General features: G+C 46.7%; 1 protein-coding gene across 2 annotated transcripts in view; it reads left to right on the top strand.

Moving 5' to 3' along the window:
- ELMO1 (engulfment and cell motility 1) overlaps positions 1 to 22,697 on the top strand; it is a 223,971-nt gene that overhangs the window by 117,240 nt on the left and 84,034 nt on the right. For both annotated transcript variants that reach the window (XM_061367972.1, XM_061367971.1), the window contains one exon: positions 7,038 to 7,174. In XM_061367972.1, the coding sequence (XP_061223956.1) occupies positions 7,038 to 7,174 (137 nt within the window). The remainder of the gene's footprint in view (positions 1 to 7,037; positions 7,175 to 22,697) is intronic.

Genomic DNA, 22,697 nt, shown 5'->3' with positions numbered 1-22,697 from the left:
CCCTACAAGTGACCATAAAAACTTCGTCATCTCTAAGCAATTTTCTCATGTCATTCGGTTAATGTTCTGATGATCTGAAAGGTCTTTTCCAGTTTAAATGATTCTATGGTCCCATATCGTCATTCAGGGATGCTGTAAGTATGCTGGAGCATAATTGCAGATCGGTGCTTGCAGATCCACCTCATTCGTTTTGCAGAAGACATTCCTTTTGATATGGCAAATCCAAGCCCTTATTTTTTTCATACCATTTCCATTCTCAAGGAGTTTTCTCCTCGAAGGGCATGACTGATTCGAACCAAGTGCTCCCTCACCTCCGTAAATGAGAACTCTGATTTACCCACCAGCCTTTAAAGCTGCATTTTCTCCTTCCGACTGCCTGTTTTTACACTGGGAGTAGTGGAGGAGTGAGGGAAGCAGAGAATATCCCTGTTTGCCCAACAGTGTGCTCAGTTACTCAGATTCATCTCTTTTACCACAAATAAAAATAGGCTGCTTTTGAAGGAGCTGGGGAACCCTTGTCAGCGCGATGCTGACTCTTTGTCATCTCTTTTGTTTCCTCGCTGCTCATAAGAAGAGCCTTCTCAGTGACTCTCCTTCCTCTCTTTGCACTCTGGCTTTCTGTTTGCATTTCCAAACCACAGTGTCGAGTCTTCAGGTCTCTTTCTAGGTAGGAGAGGTGCAGTGAAGTGCCTGTACTTGATGAGAGTTGCAAAAGGAGTTATCTTTACAAAGTCAGCCTATTTGTATGGACACTGTGGGCTTCGCCGGTGTCTTTCTGTTCACCATTAGCTTTGGATGCTGATGATGGTGAGCAGTATCTGCCCAGGTGTGTTCTTCAGCTGCTTCCTTACGGATGAACAGAGGTGCCACTCTGAACTACTGGATCTGTTGGTAGTGGTGAGTGCAGGGCTTTGTTGACTTGTGCTGTGAGTCAGGGTTCTTCTTCTGCCACCTTTATTTGGGACAACGAGAGAGGCAGGTTTTTAATCTGATGTTTAATTTTAATCTGATTTTAAATAGAGACTCCTTTGCCCAATGATGCTTTGGGAAGGGGAGGTGTGTTTCTGAAGGCGTGTTACCTTCAAAGTGAGCCTGGGTAAGCTGATGAAGAGCTTGGGGCTGCACATGCCATAAGCATCCTTGTCCTGTCAGGCTTGGGGCTTCATGGAATCCTTGTTTTTCATTGCACAGTGGAATTTACTCTCAGCCTTGCAAACAGGAAGCTTACAGACTGTAGGAAGCCTTTTCTGTGTACTTCCAGTTTCCCTCTATGGCTGCTCTAATGAGAAGTCTCATCAGTTCAGAGACATGCCGTGGCCTTATGTCTTTATGGGGTATTTGAGTCAGTAGTTTCGCTGCATGTTCAGTGATTTCATGTTGTTTGTGTTCCAGGTAGATACTTGACCAGGTAAAGTAAGTTGTTGAAGGTCTCTTGTAGCCGTGTGTTGTTGGGTGCTTTTGGTGCTCTGAAAACACTGCATCCTGTGTTAAAAGAGGGGGGATTTTCCCCCTGCTTTACATGAACAGGAATTGGGTGTTTTCCCAGTAATTGTGCGTGCTGCTTTGGGGCAGAAATTTTGGATTTGGGTTCAGTGCTGACATCCGTGGCTGGTGTGACATTTTCTGAGGCACACACAGGCACCCACACCCCAGGGAGCCACAGAACATCAGAATGGCTTGGGTTGGAAGGGACCCTAAAGCCCCTCCAGCTCCAACCCCTGCCACGGGCAGGGACCTCTTCCACTGGAGCAGCTTGCTCCAAGCCCCTGTGTCCAACCTGGCCTTGAGCACTGCCAGGGATGGGGCAGCCACAGCTTCTCTGGGCACCCTGTGCCAGCGCCTCAGCACCCTCACAGGGAAGAGCTTCTGCCTAAGAGCTCAGCTCAGTCTCCCCTCGGGCAGGTTCAAGCCATTCCCCTTGGCCTGTCCCTGTGGTCCCTTGTGTTGTGCCTCGTGTGCAGTTCAGTGGTGTGGGTGCTTCCTTATCCCCTGGTGTTTCAAAGGAAAACCCTTCCCGTAGTTCATCTGGATTTGGAAATTACCAAATGCATCTTAGCCCAGGGAGGTTGTGAATGCTCCATCCCTGGCAGGGTTCAAGGCCAGGTTGGACAGAGCCTTGGGTGCCATGGTTTAGAGCGAGGTGTCCCTGCCCATGGCAGGGGTTGGAACTGGATGATCTTAAGGTCCTTTCCAACCCTAACTATTCTATGACTCTATGATTATTTTGCCATGTCTTGAAGCTTGGTTGCTTGTATCCTTCTCTCAGTCGACATAAAAAAGACAAGGGGCTTTTGCTGTAATACCAGTTGAGCCTTCTAAACAGCGCTGTTCCTTAGGGAAGCAAATTACACATCTGGCAGCAGCATTACTATTTCACTACTGCACTGCCACTGCTGGTGACCTTCCTTCCCTTACATTACACTCTTTCCCTATCAGGTGCCAGAAAACCAGCCAAAGGTTTTTTCTGACATTATTGCCCGCAGACCACAGGGATCAGTGGTAGAGATAACTGGGCAGTCGCTGTATTTCTGCAGTGTTGGGTGTGCTTTTTCTCCCATACTCTGTTACTCAGAGAGTTCTTGATTGTGTGTGTGTGAAAGCGGTCGTGGCAGGAGTTATTTTTGCTGTACTGCATCTTTAGGGAGAAGCAAATTTCCAGTGCTGCTTCTCCTGAGAGCTTGTGAGAATTAGTTGCTCTTTGGTTGCCTTCTGTTACTGGCAGATAATGCTCCCAGTGGAGGCTGTGCCAAACGGAGATGGTATTTCCAAGGTGCGTATTGCACCCTTCTTTTGTGGATCTCGCTGCTCCAGAAGGTGCAGTGGATCTTTCCACCCGCCTCCTCTCGGATCAAATACCATCTCCCTTCTGTGAAACCGGGGAGGACGACAGAGGGGATAAATGACTCACCCAGAATTAAGCAGCAGCTCAGTAACAGCAAACACAGAGCTCTGCAGATTGGGCTGCCTGGATCCCGGGGACCTGCTTTCAAATCCCTCTGTCCATGGGACTTGGCAGACCAGTTCCCTAGGGCTCTGCATCGCTGCACCCCTCATCTCCCAGTGATGCTGATGCAGTTCCAGAGTGCTTTTACTGATGAATTTCAGGATCTGTTAATACCACCCCCAGCACAGAGGCTTACCTCCTCACCACAGGTCTGTGCCTCTATGAGTGACAGCACTAACACCAGGTGACTGTATTTGTACAGCTTACTAAGTAATTTGATTGATTTAAGCTCTCTGCCTACTTTTGAGATACCTGAGAATACAGAGCAAACAGCGTAACATTTGTTATCTGTTTAATCAAATCTGTTCTAATTGTATTCTGTAGGCCAGTTGTACGTGGCTGGCATCCATGGAAGAGGTGGCTCGTTTGTGATTAGAAGATTGTGTTTCATGTGCATTCCCAGTGTGATGGGTCCAAGCCTTAAATGTACAGAAGAAATGACTGTTTGAGTCACCTCAGCTCATCACCCCCCCATAGCATCATCTTTGGATTTTGAGCATAATGGGTTAAGTGACGCTTAAATTCAAACCTTCCTCTTCATGACAGATACGGCCGTTTGTTATCCTGCTTTCACAGCAGTGCAGCCCTCTTCATTTCTGGGAGGTCAGAACAACCATATGTTATTTTAAAGCTGTGGTGGGGGATGCGTGTCTGCTATCAACACAGCAGTTTAGCAGCCAGGAAGAAAGGAGACGTTTCTTTAAAGCAAGGGCAATACCTTGCCTACAGAGGTGTGTTTCTGTGTCTCTGTTGGTGTAGCTTTGGGGGCAGGTTCTCTCTGTGTAACTTCCAAGTATTGCACAAAAGAAAATCTAAGAGAAAAGGATTGTGTTCTTTCCTATTATCCTTTTTCCAAGTGGAAAGCACTTGGGCAGACCCTGAAGGAGCCACATAAACTCACAGGTTGAAATCAGCCCTTTTGGTTTTAGCCAGTGCAGTTTATGTTGAGCAATGAACTAAGCTGCTCCCTCAAAGTCCCAGCTATAGATCAGCCAGAGGCTTGAAGGACTGGCTTGAATCCTGAGAGGTGACACATTGATCTACAGCTCCGAGGGTTGTGCGAGAAAGGAAAATCAACGAGATCTTCACCTGATTTCCGTATCTGTGACTTGCCTTCCAAAGGGGATCTCACGGAGGCGTAATTAAAACTTGATGCTGTTATTAAATAATCATGGTGATTTGTGTCCCTGCGTTGCAGCTGAGTGGGTGTTTCTGTGTGGCTATGAACACGGTCAGCCCCTGCTCGTGAAGCTGAAGGTTAGAGAGTGCTGGGCTTAAGGGCAGGGATTTTGCATGCAGCTCTTGCATAGGAGGTCTCCAAATGATTCTAGTGCTGGCCCGTTTTGGTTTAGAACTAGTCACATTGCAAGGTAGTGAAAGAATAAATCCAAGCATTTAGTTAGTAAAAGTGACCAGCTCTAAATTCACCCGTTCTGCAGACACGTGCTGATACTGGAGATGCTGACTTAGGGCTGGAGAGAGTAGGCAAAGACCACAGGTTGTGGCTTGGCTGTACTCTGCTCTGGAAACCACTAGTAATGCAGTATTGCCTTTTCCTTCATCCTCACCTCGCCTGACCTGAGGAGGAAGAGGATACTGGGGAAGGGGTTGTCTTTCATTAGCTACTGAAACACCAAACACAGATGTGACCTGAACTGCAGCCTGAAGGTTTGCTATGGTGTCAACTCCACCCATGCGCTTCGTTTGGGGTTTGATGTTTGGGATAGTTGTATTGTTTTGGACTGAGTTTTCGAGACAGACAAGATGATACCTTTGAAGTAGAAGATGTGGGGGTTTTTCTTCACTGTCTGGATGCTGGTGGGAATTTTGAGGAGGCTGTTTATCACTTGGCCTTGACTTTTTCTTTGGATTTGTTCTTGCTTTAAGACATTGATCCCACTTTCTAACAGGCCTGACTTACTTCATTATATCGATAGCAGCGATTTTTACACTTCCATATGACTGAAAAGCCATAAAACGCAGTATGCTGCCTACTTACAAAAAACCTAAAAGGGGGGGGGGAGTCAGTGGCACCCCTGATTCTGCATGCAGAACAGTCAGTGCGCTCGATACAGTTTGGGACTGATTATCATAAGGAGCACGAGTTAGAACTGATGATCGAGTTTCTGAGCATCCCCAGCCTTGCCATTAATGTTGATTTATTGGTTTTTATGAGCAGGAGCAGTGAGCAGCTCAGGCTCTGAGGAGGATGAGAAAGGCCAGTGCGTGTCGAGGGTTATTGCCTTGTTGCGTGCTGTGATTTATACAGCGAAGGTCCTGGCTGCATTCTTATGCTCGGTGTTGGTTTATTTCTTCTCATTATTATAGTATTCCATGACTTAAAGACAAGCACCCTCTGAGAGTCTGTGCTGTTGTGTCTCTGCCATTGTCACAGGCTGAAGGTTTGATCACTGGAAGTGCGGAGCCCGTACAGCTCCAGTCGGATTGACACGAGCCGAAGATGCTCTGAAAGTCGTGCCTGAGACATTTTATTCTTTTAAAGGGATAGAGTTGTGCCTCATAAATACAGGTCTTTGCTTTGACTAATTCCTCCTTTACTGCACACCTTTTCAAGTAAATGGAGTTTACTTGATTAGAATTAAACCTATGCTCCAAAATTAATGCTCCATCCTCGCTACGCCTCTGGGGAACTGATTAGGTCTTAGTAAATCTGATGTGAAAATTAAGCTTCACATTTAGGATTAAGCTTCAGAGTTTTGCTTCATAATTGGAATCCTGCATGTTGTGAGGGAGCAGAAACCCTTATTCTGAACACACCTCATGTTCCTATGGCAGAGCTACTGGTGAACAGAGATAACTAAGCATGCTGAAAGGGCTACAAGAGGTACCAAGACCAAGTGCCTGCAGCTGATGGAGTTAGCCTGCCCAAGCAGTTCACATTCTCCTGCAAAGAGTCTTAATTGTCCAGTTTCCCTGAGAGAAAGCAGATGTGAGGCAGTGATCCAGCCTCAGGAAAAGGGGGATTTATCCCAGTGCTCTTTAGTTCCGCTCTTCCTGAAGAGGAGGAAGGTTTGGGGGCTGGGAATATGAAGAAAGGCTTAGACACCTTGCCTTTCCTGTTAGCTTCTTAAGAGCATAAATACACACGGCACAGAGGTGGCCCTGCACATCATAGCTGGCCTTAAGGCTCCTTTTCAGCCCTTGGTTGAAGCCTGTTCTGTTCCAGATTGCTCAGGTGCGCCCTGCTTCAGCCCTGAGCTTTGGAGAATAGAATCCGTTCTTGGCTCAAGGAGGTTTACAGCAGTCTCACCAAACCGTGCTTTGCCTTTTGGGGATCATCACTGTAGGCATCTTTCATTTTCCCTTCCTTAAAGCCAGCATTAGATTAAAGAAGGGTAGTTTGGGTTTGCTGGGAGGTTTTTTGGGGCGGAGGGGGGTGTCCTTCTGTCTCAGATGGGGGGCAGATGGTGGAAGATCCATTTCTTTTGTTTCCAGTTATTTTCAAAGAACGAATTAAACCAGTTACATTCTTGTCTATACCTTTGAATTTCTCTGGTTACCTCTGTGGTATATCTGTGTACAATATGGTTGATCACCTGCAGTGTCAGCAGAGCTTCACATTTCAGTATGTACATAGCTCTAATACTGATTTGTGACTGATGGGGTTTGGGGTTTGCCTCTCAGCAGGCAATGTGGTACTTGCTGCTAGCAGTGGAATGAGAGCTATGGTTTTGATGGGGAGACTTGTGCTTCTTCCCCATGTCTCTGTCCCAGCCTGAACAACAAACCATGGCACAAACAAAACACCCACTGACAGAGTATTCAGGCAAATAGGCAGTTGCTTCCTTTAATTCTTGCTGTTGGTCTCCTACAGAAAAGCTCAGTGCTGCCTTTCATTGTCTTTAAGCCTGTAGGCCAAGGTTGGTTTGCTTTTTGGGATGTTTGGACATCCTTTGCTACTAGGGATTCCTCTCAGTGACTGTTTCCGAGCTGTTGTGGCTGGTTTACATTCGGTTTTGAAGCTCCTGCCTGTATGTGTTTTATTCCACCGCCCTTGTTTTTCTGTTTCTAGCCAGTGAGACCTGCAACGATTTCCATCCCATGTTCTTCACCCACGACAGATCCTTCGAGGAGTTCTTCTGCATCTGCATTCAGCTCTTGAACAAGACATGGAAGGAAATGAGGGCAACATCAGAGGACTTTAACAAGGCAAGAGGAGGGGTGGGGTGGGAATAACTGTGCTCAGTGGTGAAACAAGGACATGTATTCTTCCCTAAAGGTACAGGGGTTTACTAATGCCCATCCTGCCTAATGCTGAGGGGGTTTGCCTGTTTGGAGTCTTTGCACATCAGAGCACCAGCGTTTAGAACGACGGGGTGAGGGATGAGAGGTGTGAGGGGGGTTCACAGACCTGTCTCAGTCGTGTTAAACTGCGGTCTGTGAAACCAAACCCCTGGCCTGAGGGGATGTTCTGCCTTTTTGTATGCTGGCAATATTATGCTGAAGTGCTGCAGCCTCCAAGGTTGTAAATAATGCAGAGAGAGTACTGCAGTGATAACTCTGTGCATCCCTTTCATTTCATGTGAGCACTAAAGTGATGAAATATTCAAGAGTGGACACAAGCCTGGCAAAGTGCTCTGCAGTTTGCCCACTAAAACCAAGCCAACCAACCAAAAACCTAAGCAGAAGCTCCTCGGTATTGCACCCTTTGTGGTGTAAGAGAGGATTCTGGAAGTCTAAGCCAATCTCCTGCCCCTCAGCAAGGCTATGGAGAACAGGACTGTCTGTGTTAATGGTCCCTAGACATACTGGTGTCACTGTCTAATGTACCACGAGGCTTAATGGTTTCTGTGGCATTTTGTAAGGATGACAAACTCATGCTCTCATGGACAGCTGGCATCCGTATCTTTGTTGGGGTCCTTTGACTGGATCTTGACAACATCTGTCCCTAGGATATATTGGTTACAGAGCTGTTGACAAGTGAGGCTGCTGCACTGTGTCAGTTTGTGCCCTATGAGTAGTCTGAAGCCACCAGACTCAAATGTTATTTGAGTGCTAGTGAGAGCGATCATGCTGAACTTCTAATTGGAACCATCTACTACTGTAGTGGTCCAAATGTCCATTGCTGATGCTGAGTGAAGGTAAATCCTTAGGACAGTGTGGAATAACCTTTGTTGAGTTCTTTAAGTAAGACAGTTGGCAGCAGTGCCAGAGCTCTGTCAGAAGAGAGGCAGGAAGACCAAAATGCATGCTGTTGTAGGTAGGGGACCTAGAGGCTTGTTCTTGCATGGCATTTCTGACATGCTTCTCTTACCTATAGAGAAAAGCAGCATAGAAGGAGCAATAGCAAGAGAATTCATTGAACAATATGGAAACCAAAAATCAAGAGCTTAAAAAAGCAACAGCCTTTTTAATACCTCATAATATGTGGTTGTTTTAAATACATGTGCTAACAGCTGCCTATTACTTACAGACCTTCAGCCTCAGTGGAAGCAGGACTCGGGTACATAGTTTCCCACAATTGGAGTTGGAATATTACTAGGAATCCTAGGGAATTCAGGAAAAGAGTGAAGCCAGGATCTCTGCCTGTGAAAATCACTCTTGATGTTGTAACTGTTCTCCTGAAGGGGAGGGAATGCTCAACTCATTCCTAACAGTCCTGTAATTACTTTCTGCTTATCTAAATCCTCTCTTTTAGTCATAAGGAGATTTTTGTGCTCTTATCCACTTCAAATGACATGTGGTGGTGATGTGCATTACTCAGCTGATAAACCTCTAAAGGGCTCTGGGAGTGAAGCAAACTGTGTCGTCGTGTTGGCTTGTGAAGCACTTCTGGATCTGGGGGGGATGATGTTACATGGTGGTACCCAAGGTTTGCCCATCTGGTTGGAGGGTGACAGCTGCCCATGCTGGTGGATTTACCAAACGGAACAGCACTGGGTGTAATCCTTACCTGGCAAGAGGCTTTGGTGATCATGGCAGGTATCTGCTCTGTGTGCATCTTCCCTATGTGCTGCGTTCCTGTGCAGTCACTGTTGACAACTTGGCAGGCACAACCCATGTGGACCCAGAGGGCATTCAGCCCATACTTTCAGGAGTGGAAAGGAAGAAAGCAGAAGCTTAGTTGATGTGGAAAAGAAATAATTATCCTCTCTGTGTTATTGTTTTTCAGTTTCAATAAGTGGATTGTTATGGTGATGTGTGAAACACCGCTTTGCTATGGTTTAATACCTGCCTGGCTGATGGGATCATTCCCTTTCTTTCTCTTTCCCTTCCTCCCCAGCAGAATCTCCAGTAACTCTGGTAACTCTTGAGACCTGGAGATGCTTCTGAAAAGCTAATCCATTGGCTTTGATCTCTCATCATAATTGAAGAAAAGGAGCTCTTTAATTTGTTAATTTTAAGCTTCGGATTAATCCCAGTAGCTTGTATGTCAAGGGGCTGCTGGAGCTCTGTGTGCATGGATGAGATCTGTTTCGTGCTCTCTCACATTGGGGAATGATAGGTGCTAAAACAAGTGAGGGGATTGAATACTTCCCTTCAGGTTTCAGTGCCTGTTCTCAAGGGGGTTTTAAGCCACAGATGATGACTTTCTTTTGATGCCACAGTGGCCTCCTGTGCCATCGTAGTTCCTCAGTTCATGTTGTGGAGGTTTCATAATAGGGCTTCTTTCGTTTTTAAAGCTTAGAAAAGGCTAATAATATATAATAGTAAACCAGCACTTTGCTGAATTTCAGGTATTTTAGTCAAACAGTTATGGTCTCGTGCTTAGTCTCTCCAGTTCTCATTTAGTAAAAGAGACCCCTTTTGTCAACTTCTGCATTAGAGAAACTCACTGGATCTCTATAGTGATAGCATGATCCTGTCAGACCCAAAGCCTCCTTCACACTCTCACTATACTGGTAGATGTCTGAATGGAATAATCCGGTCAGGCAGCAAAGCTTGGATTATGCCTTTAGAACACTTTAAGGCATACATAATTCGGTCTGGTGAGTTTTCTGGGGAAATGAAGATGCCGTTGGTTACACAGACACGCAAGTGGCAACCATTCCCTTTGAAACTCGTTGTTTCCCTTTGAGCCTTCCGATGATCAAGAGATGCTTTACAAGCTCTGTCCTCTGCAGTCATTTGTGAGCAGACAGCATGGTTTATGGCTTTGAAACTCTAATCTTCTCTGCAAGCTTTACATAACTGTACATGTTTTATCACAGCCAAACAAAGGATTGTGTATTGATTTTTGGAGGCAGTGCTGGCTGCGAGGAAGCTGGACTGAGTTATCTTGCACTCCAGCACCTAGAAACCTTCATCACCAGCCTGCCCATTTCATTAGGTGCCCATCAGTCAGTTTTCCCTCGTGTAGGAGCCATCTACACTCTGCTCATGATAACCAGGCCCTGCTGCCATGCAGACTGAGGTGCACTTAAATTGGTTGGTGCTTTTGTTCAACATAAAGTAGGTGGAATTCATGGTAATGGCCCCATTGTAAAATTCCAAAGCATACTCCCAAAGGAATTTTCTTATTGATGCCCACTAGCTGTACTTGGGTAACTGCACTAGTGTTGCCCTAATGAGGACCTGCATTGAGATGAGCATCTTGTTAGGGATCTTCTTGTCAAATACACATCCTGTTTTTCCAGAGACAAGGGGACCACAGGCAGGGCGTTTTGTAGGGCAAGATTATCCTCTCACCTCCGGTCTCCAGAGGCTTCAGTCTGCTGCTTTATGTAGGTTTGAAGTTCATGTGTTAATGGGAGGAAGGGTGAGCAAATGTATTCTTCTAGCTGAAAGCCCAGCCACAGCTTGTCCTATTAGAGCTGCGGAACAGCATGAACCGTTTGCTGATACTGTGCCCGGTGTAGTGCTATCTTAACAAACCCATTAAGAATAACAATGACTGCTTCCAGTCCCAGTATGGAAGGGAAAAGATGAAGTTGATTCAGCTCCCAAGGTTTTGAGGCTGCTTTGTAGGGAATGGGCGCAATGATAGCTGCTTTTATTAGTGTGTCAGCATAGTTACGGGGTTTTAGGCAGCCAAAAGTGAGTCCTCATAACAAGGTAGAGATTATCCTTTCAACGTGGTTAAAGTTAAGAAGGAGATGTCAGGACTGAAAAACTTCAAAAGTCCTATGGTGTGTGGTGCTTGAAATCAAAATCTTCTGCATTCACTGAAACTAAAGGTTTAAGGAATAGGAAAGTGGGATGAGGTTTGCTAATGATGCTACGGATGTATTTTTCTTATTACTGAGAGCTGCAGTTAATTTATTTTGCCCTGTGGCCGTGTGTGTGAGATCATCACAGTATAAACCACCAGCTTTTAGAGCGTTCTCTGTAAATTGATTTTGTGATCAGAAGAACATTTTCCGAAGACCCCGAAACCCCTGGGTGCAGCATTTTGGCAAAGCTCGCATTCATTTCACAGTGGGAGACCTGGGTACCTTGAGCAAACGCGTTTGTGCCTGGCTATTTCAGTAAGGCAGAACGCTGCAGCGCTGGATCCCCATGCAGGGGTGGCATCTGCTCAGCGAGATGATAACGTGTGCCAGTGACAGGTACACACATAACAAACTGCCTTGTGTGGCAATCAGCACAGTAGACATTGTTCACAGTGGCACCAGATGCACACAATAAACGCCCTACGTGAGTCCTGTAATTAAACACCAAAGCAAACACTGAGGCATCTGATAAGCACAGAAGATGCTTATTGCTCATGCTCAGACCCTGTGAACGTTTCTTCTTGCTCGCTGACAAGATAACAATAAAGGTAACCGAGCATAACATAAAGATGAAAAACGCCGTTCCCCTGCACACTGATGCTGTGGCAGTGCCGTGCCACGGGCTCCTCAGATGCTCTGGTGGTGTCACGCTGGCAGAAGCTGCAGGCTGGATAATTGTGGAAAGCTAGGTTCAAAATATGGCTGTGTTCAAGGGCAGGCTTGTTCCAGTGGTGTTTTGTGTGGAAATGTGTTGTGGGTCAACGCCGCCATGGGATGACGTGAGTTACCCATAAGGGAGCGAAAGTATGGAGTGTCGTTTGGAAAGGGTCAGAGCAGCAATGGCACAGGGAAGCTGATACCAGCCTTTCCGGGTTATAAAATCCCAGAGTGGTTTGTGCTGGAAGGGACCTTAAAGCTCATCCAGCTCCAACCCCTGCCGCTGGCAGGGACCCCTTCCACTGGAGCAGCTTGCTCCATTGTATGCCTCACAGGGAAGAGCTTCTGCCTAAGAGCTCAGCTCAGTCTCCCTCTGTCAGTTCAGTCCTGTTGAAGGTAACTGCTTTAACATCATAAGCAAGAAGATCAGATCTCTGGAGTCATGAAGGGGGGCCTCAGCGATGCTCTGCACACTGGGGAGGCTCCAGACTGCGCAGAGCACGTCTGAAGTTCCCCCTGGCTGCAACCTTGTCCTGGTGCTGCTCCTTGCCATGGCAGCTGAGTGCAGGTCCCCTGGCATGCTCAAGTGATCCCCTCTAGTGGCACTAACGATATCCTGCACCTTTCTGCTCCTTGCAGAGTTGGCTGGATCTTGATAAAACCCAGCTCTTGCAGGAAGGAGGCCAAGGCACCAGAGCTCCAGCGCCTTGGCAGTGTAGCAGCATCAGGGACAGAGGCAGATGCAGGATGTCTGGCCCTTTTCTCCAGCCTCCTCCATTAGTCCGGATGAGCTCCAGGCTGCAGCAGCAGGTGTTGGTTTCCTCTGTGTCTGCCCCTCTTTCCAATTCACCCACAGGGATGCTTGGGGGATGATGTCAACTGATGCTTCAGGAGCATGGAAGAGCCAGTTCCTCAAACAGGAGTAAAATTAATCCCAACAAGCTTGAAAGTAAAACCCTTTGGTCAGTCTGTAAATTCATCTGTGGCTCCCTTTCCCTTTCCAAGAGCAGAGGTGAAAGGGGTGATAAATATCTCCTGACAGATGCTCTCCAAAGCGTGTGTTGTTTTCTTATGGCTGGTTTTTCAGCAGCCTGAAGCAGGTGAAGTCAGCCTCTTTGGAGAGAAGCTTTGGAAGGGTGCTCTGTTTGCATTTTCCAACGTGGGAAATGCGTCATGATGGCAGCTTTAGTGCCCCTTCCCTTGGCAATACTTTGTTTATGTCAGTCGGGGTACAGCAAACAGATTACTCTCACATGGAGTGAATTCAGTATTCCCCAGGCTGAGGCAGATGAGCACAAATTAAATTCCACGTTTTCACAGCTGAGGCCATTAGCACTTTATTAACTTCTATTGGAAATGGATAGTTGCCATAGATCTATTTTATCATTCATTGTGGAACGCATGTATGTGGTTTAGCCATGTATCCCGTTAGCATGTTGCAGGTCTGCTGCGTAGCTTGTACAGAAACAGCGGCTTTGTAATTGAATTAAAACCCCCATCCTCCCAGTGGGAATCTCCTGGAGGAGCATGATCTGGGTGCAGGAAGGTTGTCAGGTCTGTTTTGTTAGCAGCCACTTCCTTTAGGATGCTCTGTTCCAAGCAGTGCGGTTTAAGGTGATGTAGGGAAGGTTTTTCCCTATTATTAGGTCAGCATTGTGTGCTTGTTGTGGCCTGGATGTTGGAGGTTTACCCCTTCATCAGCTGCTCCTTTAGGAGCGGAATGGCTCTGTTTAGTCCTCTCCGTTCAGTTAGCTCTACCTGTCGCATCCCCAGGTGTGTCCCACTGCATTTGTCAAAGCCAGTTTATTACTCACCTGCTGCTTCTGGCTGCAGGCTCCAGAGAAGGGGGTTGAAGACAATGGAGATGTGATCTGCCGCTTACTGAGGCATCGGTCTGTGACAGCTGATTTTAATGTTCATAGAGTCACAGCCTGGGTTGGGTTGGAAGGGACCTTAAGGCTCCTCCAGCTCCAACCCCTGCCACAGGCACGGACCCCTTCCACTGGAGCAGCTTGCTCCAAGCCCCTGTGTCCAACCTGGCCTATTCATACCCCAGAGGTCCAGACAGTGGAGCTCAATGGAACAGAACAGGAGTGTTGCATTTTCAAATGGAGCTGGTTGCTTCCTTTTGAGACGGGTCAGTGTTAATGAGCGCTGTCAGGAACGCAGATACACTGAGCAAAGCTAATGTGTGACATGCAGGTGCTTGGCCTGGATAATGAAGCAGTAGGAGCAACACTTGCCCTTTCCCTTCGCTTTGTAGATTATGAACTGGTTTTCTAGTTCAAAGATCTTTCTTTTTTTCCATTAAAAGCGTATCTTTACTATTTTCTGTCTTTGCCAGGAGGTTTCAAAGGGCCTTAGCAGGAGGGTCACCTCTAGTTAGTATCCTAGCTGAACCATCCTTCTCCGGTGAGCACATATGCAACCGTTTCACGGCAGGCATAGGCGTGAAAGGAGAAGTGTTCTAAAGCTGAAATTCAGCCTATTTGTATGCCAGGATGGGTACCCTTAGAAAGATGGGTTCTTCAAGCAAAAAGGAAGGTAAGGAAGGGGTGTCTCAACAAAACATGTGTTATTATATCCATTCCTTGCTCAGAAACTTGTTTGTCCGGTCGTTGTTATCCCAGGGATGAAAGTTGCTGGTTTCAGCAGTGAGATTCCTTATTTGTGGAGTTTTACCCCCCAGCTTTCTAATGAAGCCTGTGTGTGTCCGTGGAACGCCTATGGGGCTGTTTACACCCTGGACATGGCAATTTTGGAAGCTGTTGGCACTGTGTGTCTTCAAAGCGCTCTCCATTTTCATCTCTGTGGGTGCTGATCAAACCAATAAACACCTCAGCCTTCAAAACAGTGACTGAGTGGGAAGCCTGCTAACCAGAGGAGGAGCGCTGAGCGCAGGCAATCCGTGCTAACCTCTTTGTTCTGTGCTCTGTGGAACCCTTTTGCACTGGGAACGAATTCCTCCTTTGCATGTAGAGTGTGTTAGTCACTAAGGGCAATGACAAAACCTAACTGGAGCTGTCAGCAAAACAGCCTATTTTGTGGTATTGCCCCTGTCATTCCTGTCTTAAAGTGTGGATAATGATCAGATCCCGGGAGCCACTCTTGTCTCTGTATTTTCATTTCTCCTTCCTAGGGTATGGTTTGTAGTACAGTTAAATCAGAGGTGCATGGCATATGGCTTTTTGCTGCATGAATTGCTGCTGATGTGAATGTCAGTGGGCATATAATACCCGATTTTCATTTTGTGGATCACAATGCATGGAATTCAGGCGGAGAGCTCCCCAGACTATCGGCCTTGTTTTATAGGCAAATAAAAGAGGGAAGGAAGGGGAGGGAGGTGATGTCTGGGAGATTTTGTTTCAGTTGAAATGAGGTGATGGTGATGAATGATGCAGCTGACAATGAGGTTTTTATAGCCTGTCTTCGAGTAGCAGAATCATTTGTATTATTGTTGCTTTGCTTGAAGTAATTGTGATCTAAAGAGCATCATGGTTGAAAAGAGCAGCAGAAAGCTTCCATGCGTGTTTCCTGAGCAAAGGCAGGGGGCTTTGTTGTCGTCACCTCATACAAATGTCCTTCATTGTTTGCCATTTCCATCTCGCGCATTGTCTTGGCTGAGCACGTCAGGCACCATTAAAAAGGCGTTTGCCAGTCACTTGCTGCTGCTGCTGCTTTGGGTCTCTATTTTTAGCACATGAGGTAAGTGGTCAGCATCTGACACAATGGTCCTGCCACCCGGGTACCAGTGTACACTGAGAGGGGCTGCGGTGGAGGCATGGGGGACGGGAGGGCTGCTGGGAGCTGGAGCGAGAGGAAGAGTGCACTGTGCCCATGTAGCCAAGGATGCTGATAGAGCATCCCAGCCTGTATCAGCACCAGTGCAGCAACAGGGCCAGGCAGTGATTGTGCCCCTGTGCTTGGCACTGGTGAGGCTGCATCTCAAATCCTGTGTTCAGTTCTGGGCCCCTCACTACAAGAGAGACATTGAGGGGCTGGAGCGGGGCCAGAGCAGGGCAATGGAGCTGCACATGGTAGTGATGAGGTCACCCTTCAGAAGCAACTGGTCAGTGCTCCATGGTGAAAATACCATCTCAAAAGTCACCAAGCAGGAAAATGGCACGTCCTTATTTCTGTAAAATCAGGTGTGTGAGCTGAAGGATGTAATCTCATAGCTGTCAAGATCTGCAGGTGCCTTCCAGAAACTCTTTTCTATATAATACAAGGATTTGGAAGTTTTTAAAGGGCTTTTTTCTTCCTGGCAATTACCTTTTTAAACCTGTATTAATCTGATTGTCATATAACTGGTACTCATTCTTTGAAGCTTCCTTTAGCCTCCTTCCCTCTTCAGTTCTCTCACCTCCAGAGATTTATCCCCCCTGTGTTTCCCCCTGCCTGTTCCCTTTGGAGCCATGGCATGGCTCATATAGCACCTTCCACCTGTCCTAGTGAGGGTGTTAATGACTTTTCTCACTTGCTATACATAGGATACCTGCCGGCTGCTTTGCACATCCACACCTCCTGTCAAGAGATCAGCAAAGACCCTTTGAGGTCGTAGAATACTGGAAGCCAGTTCATGAAGATACTCTGGTTATTCTTCTATCTAGCCTAGTTCCTCATAGAGAAAAGAACTATCACCACCAATCTGGGACATAAACCTCAGGTAGAAGGTATTGTGCATGTGCAGCTTGCAAATGTCCTTAGTTACATACCTGGCCTAAATGGCCCTCCGCTGTGTAAAATCATTCCAGCTAAAGCAAACTCATTAAACTGGTGGTTCTGTTTGGGGAGAAAAGAAAGAAAATCCCTCCATAAAACATACCTGGCTTTGCATGGGTTAGAGGTTTTTTATTACCTTGCTGCTTTTAAGCACCAGAGAACAGGATGTTTCACAGCTCCTCAATTTGCTTCTGTTATTATCATTTGAAAGGATTTGATGACTCTAATTTCCTTCTCTACGCTTCTTGATTTTAGTACTCGAGTAACACTTCAGTACCTAGTATTGATTTTGATGATGGCCAGGGCTTTGATAGGAATTTCTGCACCACAGCAAGCTGAGGGTGGGCGATTGCCAATGCAGACTAGGGATGCAGACTAGTCTTGTGTTTTACAACTGTAATTGTAGGTGGCTGCTTGTAGGATGGTCGCTGAGTTGATGGGTACCATGAATCAGCAGTGCACCCTTGTAGGGACTGACTGCGTGCTGGGTTGCATTAGCTGGGGCTTAGCTAGCAGGTCAAAGGAAGGGACTGTTCCCCCCAGTGTGGCACTGGGGAGGCAGCAGCTGGGAGACTCTGTCCGGTTTTGTGCCCTAGTAATGGGGAGAGATTGATGAAGTGGAGCTTGTCCAGCAAAGGGCCAACAAGACGGTCCAGAAGGATGGAGTGCGTGGTGTGCAAGGGGAATGGGAAGGAACTGGATTTGTGCATCTTGGAAGAGGCAGTTGTGCATGGATCCAGCTGTGTTTTCTTGCACTGTCCGAACAAGAAGGTGTAGGGAAGATGTATACCCCTATCAGAACACAGTGAAAGACAGGTTGCAGTGAAGGAAACTGGTAGGAGCTGTGTTCCATAAGGATAACATCACCAACTGCTGATGGTGGTGCAGCACTGGAGCAGTTTGGACAGAGAGATGATGGAATCTTCATCCTTGGAGAAACTCAGAACTTGCCCAGACGAGGCCCTGTGCATCCTGGCTTACGGTTGGGGTTATTTCTGCTTTGCCTGCAGGACCTGACGATGACCAGAGCTTTCTACAGCCTGAACTATTCTGTAGGTTTATGTGTAAACCTTGCTTTCTTATCCGGTGGGGAACAGGGAGGAATAGTCATTCCTGTCATTAATCAGCACTGAAACAAACACAACCTGTCTCGTGGTTTTCTTCTAATGTTAAAGAAAGTGCACAAGATCCTTGTGATGGATGCAGGAACCACTTAGAAGAAGCCAGGCTTCCCCCATTAACTGCAGTGACCCCTTTAAAGCAGTTTTAGCTTGTTTTCACTCTGACAGCCGAATTGTTCTTACTTGGGGGCATTCAAGCTCCTTCAGAAAGGTAAGGTCAAAAGCATTTCCTCAAAGCTCTTCTTGCTAACATTTAGGTAAGAAAGGGTCACTGAATATTTACTAAATGTTTAAATAGTTCCCTAAATATGTATTTTATTTGTTTAGTTTCACTAAATATGGACAGAATATTTCCATACCAATATTGAGGTTTTTTACACAGCTCAGCTGAGGTGGCATCCTGTCTAACCAGGGGAGCTCCTAGCTGAGCCCTAATGCTTAGAGCAGGCGATGGGCATGAGTTGCAGAGCGATGCCTGGCTCCTGGTGGCTTGCTCTGGGGGATGTTTGTTGTGCTGTGCTTGGTCTTGGTTTGTTTGCTTTCCTTCTTTCTAAGTGCTTGCCCTGTGCACAAGCCTCTGCCTCAGCTGAAGCTCCCCTGCGTGCAGGCTCTAGCTCCATGTGCAAGCTCTCACCCCGCTGTCCTGGGAAGTTGTAGGTATGTCTTCTAAGCACAGGTTTCTGGCCAAAGGAGAGCACCATTTAGATTGATGGATGTACAATGGGTAACAAAGGAGAAAGGAAAGGTGATGTTAAGTAGCTTTTAGCTGGATCACAGCAATACATCAGTGATGTCGTGCTGCATGTTGCCTGGAAAACTAGTGGTAGAGGTAGGAACCTGGCCCCTAGTTCAATGGCCAGTGCTTCAATGACAGGACAGCCCTATCCTGGTTTACTTCTTGTGCCCTGATTCTGTTAGCGAGTAGACATCTGTTTGCTGGGGGGGTTTCTTGTGGTGGGAGCGCCTTCCATGTTCAAGCAAAATGGTTTTCCCCTCGTTACATCCTGTAAAGGTTAAAGTAACCGGGTGGTTAGGTGCAGTGTTGATGTGAAAGGCTGAGGGGAATGCGGTGCAGTTTGGGACAGCAATGAGAAGGACGAGGGGAGTAACAGAGGTGGCATTCACACTGTCTTTCTGTGCATGGTGTCTCACGCACAGCATGTCAGCAAGCAGTGGGAGTTAGAGAGCAATGACAGGAGAACCAGAGCCCTCAGAGACGTCTTCTTTTCCTCTCTCTCTCTTCAAATGACCCAGAAGGCTGGGGTCATAAATGCCAAAGTTAATAAGGAGCTGCTATTTATCAGTATGTGTGCCCATGAGCACAGCGTAGGCTATGCTCGCTGTGATGACCAAGGCAAGCCCAGTGCTGCAGCTGGCTATGGGTGGGTGAGTGAGCTGCTGCGGCTGCCACAGATGTTGCAGATGTTCTGTGTTGGCCTGTGTCAGACCAGGGCCTTGGATGTAGAAACCTACATTCACACTGCTTGGCTTCAGTACAAGCAGCGGTGCTGTTATTGCCAAGGAGAGGCTGTACTGAAGCAACTTCCCTCCTGTCCAGATGTGTAAATCACTTTCAGGCTAACACAAAGGTATTGAGCAGCACTCGAGAAAAGAGTGATGCTGGAAGCTCTGCATCCTGCAGAGCAAAGCTATTGTGATTAAACTGATAACTGTAAAAGAAAAAGGCTGCAGAGGAACCAAGTCAACCAGCAAATCACTGCTCTCTCTTTTTCCAAACAGTACAAAGTGTTATTTAAAGCAAGGAAAAGGTGTTTAAAAATACATGCAGGAATCAGCGGAAGAAAAACAGGCAGCAGAATTGTGCAAGCACCATTGAGCTGCAGAAATGTTCCTTGGACATGTTGCAGTACCTTTTGAAAGCAGCATATGGGGTTTATTCTGGTGACTCTAATTTTAACATGAATGGGAGTCACGTGGAATACTCCTGCTTTGAAAATAGATCCCTGCATGATGAAGGAAGACTGAAACCTTTTTAAACCTCAGTCTTTTTAATACTTTTTTTAACCAAATCTGAGATGTGTTTAGAGGAGAGCATTAATGGAATGAAAATGGTCCAACCCGGAATAAAGGGTAATATAACAGGTAGAGATACTACTGGCTTAGCACTGTGCATGTGTTTGTGCTTCGGAGGCTGGGAAATGAAGGAAGAAAACTGGTACCCACTGTTGTAGCTGCCTCTGCGTCACTTGACCTTTATGAATTTGCCTCTTCCCTTGGAAGAGGAATAAACCATTCCACCTACCCTGTGCAAAGAGCAGAGAGCTCAAAGAGCAAGGCAGGGTTTGCCTCTGAGATGGCAAGTGTGGCCGTGCTGCAGTTGTGATAGCATCTTTAGCTCATGGGGATTGAGACTGAAGAAATACATACTGGAAGAGTGATTAGGGGAGGCTCATTAGTGGGAAGGAAGCTCTGAGCAGATGCAACAGCCCTGCCAAAATGAGCCAGAACACTGATGGAGCTGGGCCTGGTGTGTGTGTGGGCTGAAGGCGAAGCCGGGTTGCTGGGGGGAGGTTCTGACAGCCGGTCCTTCCTTCCTACCCGTCTTCAGAGAAAGCAGTCTTCACAGCTTCTTCAAGGGCTTTGGGAAGGGTAAGACACAAAGCAGCCATAAAGCCATACTGGTGAATAGAGACATGGGCATAGTGAGGAGTATGGACGGTCATCTGGTGCACAGGGAAAGTTCTGTTTCCTTTTCTAATACTCCTTTTCCTAACAGACCACGTAAGGTTTATTTTTATACCTTTAGTTTTGGAGCAGTTGCTGCTTTAGTGCTTGAGGATCTCCTCTGATTGTTTGCAATTCCTCACTTGCCTATCTTTACTAATACTTGTTATCAGATACAGGAATATTAATAACACCCATGCACAAAACTTGCCTGCCTTGCCTCCTTTTCCCACAATCTTCACCAGTGATGCGTTACATCAGGATGCTGAGCTCACCTGCCCTTCACATCTATTGACTTTGAGTGGGGTGTTAATGTGCTTTGATGGGGTTTCTCCAGTCATTCCAGACTTGAATGTGAGATGCAGCAGGCAGCAGAAAAGAGACGTGTTTATGTCGGCTTTATTTAAGCAAGAGACTTTATTTAAGCAAGCCTATTTATATGGGTTATTTATACTGCATTTGGCTGTGAGTGGGGGTGTGTGGGCCTGCTTCTGTTGTGCATGAGACACGTGTTTGGGGTATGTATATTTGGCTGCACGTTTCCATGTATGTGGATTGATGAAGTGTCTTTGAGAAGGGAATGTTTGCAAAGCCCAGCTTAACCCAGTGAGGCTCTGAAGCCCATGGGAACAGACACGTGCTGCCAGAGGCTGCAGGAGCGTCAGGAGCTCTTCTGTGTGCTCCGAGTTGCCTTATGAGGGTATGGAGGGTATTGCCCTTTCTAGCTCAAGTGAAGGGTGCACCCAGTGAACTGCTCCTGTTAGAGGGGCCTTGCTAAAGCATAACTGTGTGTTGAGCAGCTCTAGCTGTTCATTCACCTGGTACGAGCATCGGTTTGATTTCCGTGGCTGCATGATGTGGGAGCAGACAGCTTGTTCTGCTCAGGAAAGCTTGCTGTGCACTTGCTGGACGTGGAAACCAGGCTCCTGTTCCCTGTTCCTCTCATTAACTGCAGTCTTGGCAACCCCTTTCTGCACCTCCAGAGCCTTCTGACGTGTACCCTTCCCTGTGAGCCTGTGTTGTGGCAGGAGTGTGAAATGGATGTGATGGATGGAGGAGAGGCCCTCTCCATCAGCTTATTCCAATCATGGGCTGGAGCTCCTCCAGCAGCAGCTGGGAAGGTGAACCAAGGCAAAGCTAACTCTGAAACTGAGCTGCTCTCAGTGCACTCTTTCTAAACACCATCAACCACCATTGTCGTTTGAGTCTTCAAGTGCATAACCACACTGATACCCTTCCTCTAAAGGCTGTGTTACTCTTAACTAACACAGAGCAGAAGCTTCTGCAATTAAAACAGACACATAGAAAACTCTCCTGAGTAAGAGTCCCATTTCTTTTCCCAGAGGCAAGTTCATACAGGGTGTTTAGAAACCCAGAGGTGTTTGCTAACATTATCCATTGTGCCAGTCTTAAGGGCCTGTTGGATAACACCCAGAGCCCTTGCTTCAGGTCTCACACTGCTAACCTCGTCCCCATTAGCCACAGACAGTATGAGTTTTGTGCGAACAGATTTAATATCCCTGTGCAGCAGATGTGCTGACACATGGGCTTCTGCAGTCAATGGGGTAAATAATCTCCTGTTTAAGTAGTTCCTAAGTACCTATTGATGTAATTAACATATTAAAGAAATCACAGCTCATTATTTCAATGATGAAGCATGAAGTTCAGACACCTGAGACAGGTGAGTTTTTCTTTTGTCTTTCTTATTGCTCTTTGGTTTTGTTAAAAGCAGAAACATGAAATAAATCGTTCTGTGGCCATTGCATTTGATCAGGGAGAGATTTAATCTGCATCTTTTAGAAGAAGAAAACCATAATGCACTAATGAGTAAGATGGAGGTGAGCATGCATGCATGTAAGAGGCAAGACCAAATACATACATGGCATACCCTATTTCAGCAGTGTTAGTATGGCATGCGTTCCTCAGATCCCGTCCTATGGAGCCTCAAGCGTTAAAGGGAAGTCCCAGACTGATGGATTGCAGATAAATCCAGCTTGTGTTGCTGGTTTGGCAGGCTGTGCAAGGCATGAGCTGGAGAAGGCGATTATAAGTAGATACAAGTAGGTATAAGATTATTGCAGGTAAAATGCTGCAGCGATGTGACATTGTTCTCTCCTGGCCACGTGTGCTCCAAACCAAGGGAGTGAATGAGAGAACTGGGATTTAGAGGACGTGACTGAAAACCCTCTCAGCATGTTGCAAAGGGGTTTTGATAGGAAACGGTGAGATGCATTTGGGCAAAGTGGGCAAAGGAGGGAGCAGGGAAATCCTGCTCCCAGCTGTGGATGATGGCTGTGTGGCAGATTGGGCAGGTGGCACTCATAGGCTCAATGT

This window comes from Neopsephotus bourkii, unplaced genomic scaffold (genome assembly GCF_033783945.1).
Source record: "Neopsephotus bourkii isolate Nb327-2 ecotype Australia unplaced genomic scaffold, CSIRO-AGI_Nbou_v1 NB_1417, whole genome shotgun sequence".
NCBI lineage: Eukaryota > Metazoa > Chordata > Aves > Psittaciformes > Psittacidae > Neopsephotus > Neopsephotus bourkii.
The sequence above is the reverse complement of the archived record's forward strand: the minus strand, read 5'-3'. Positions and strand labels throughout refer to the sequence as shown.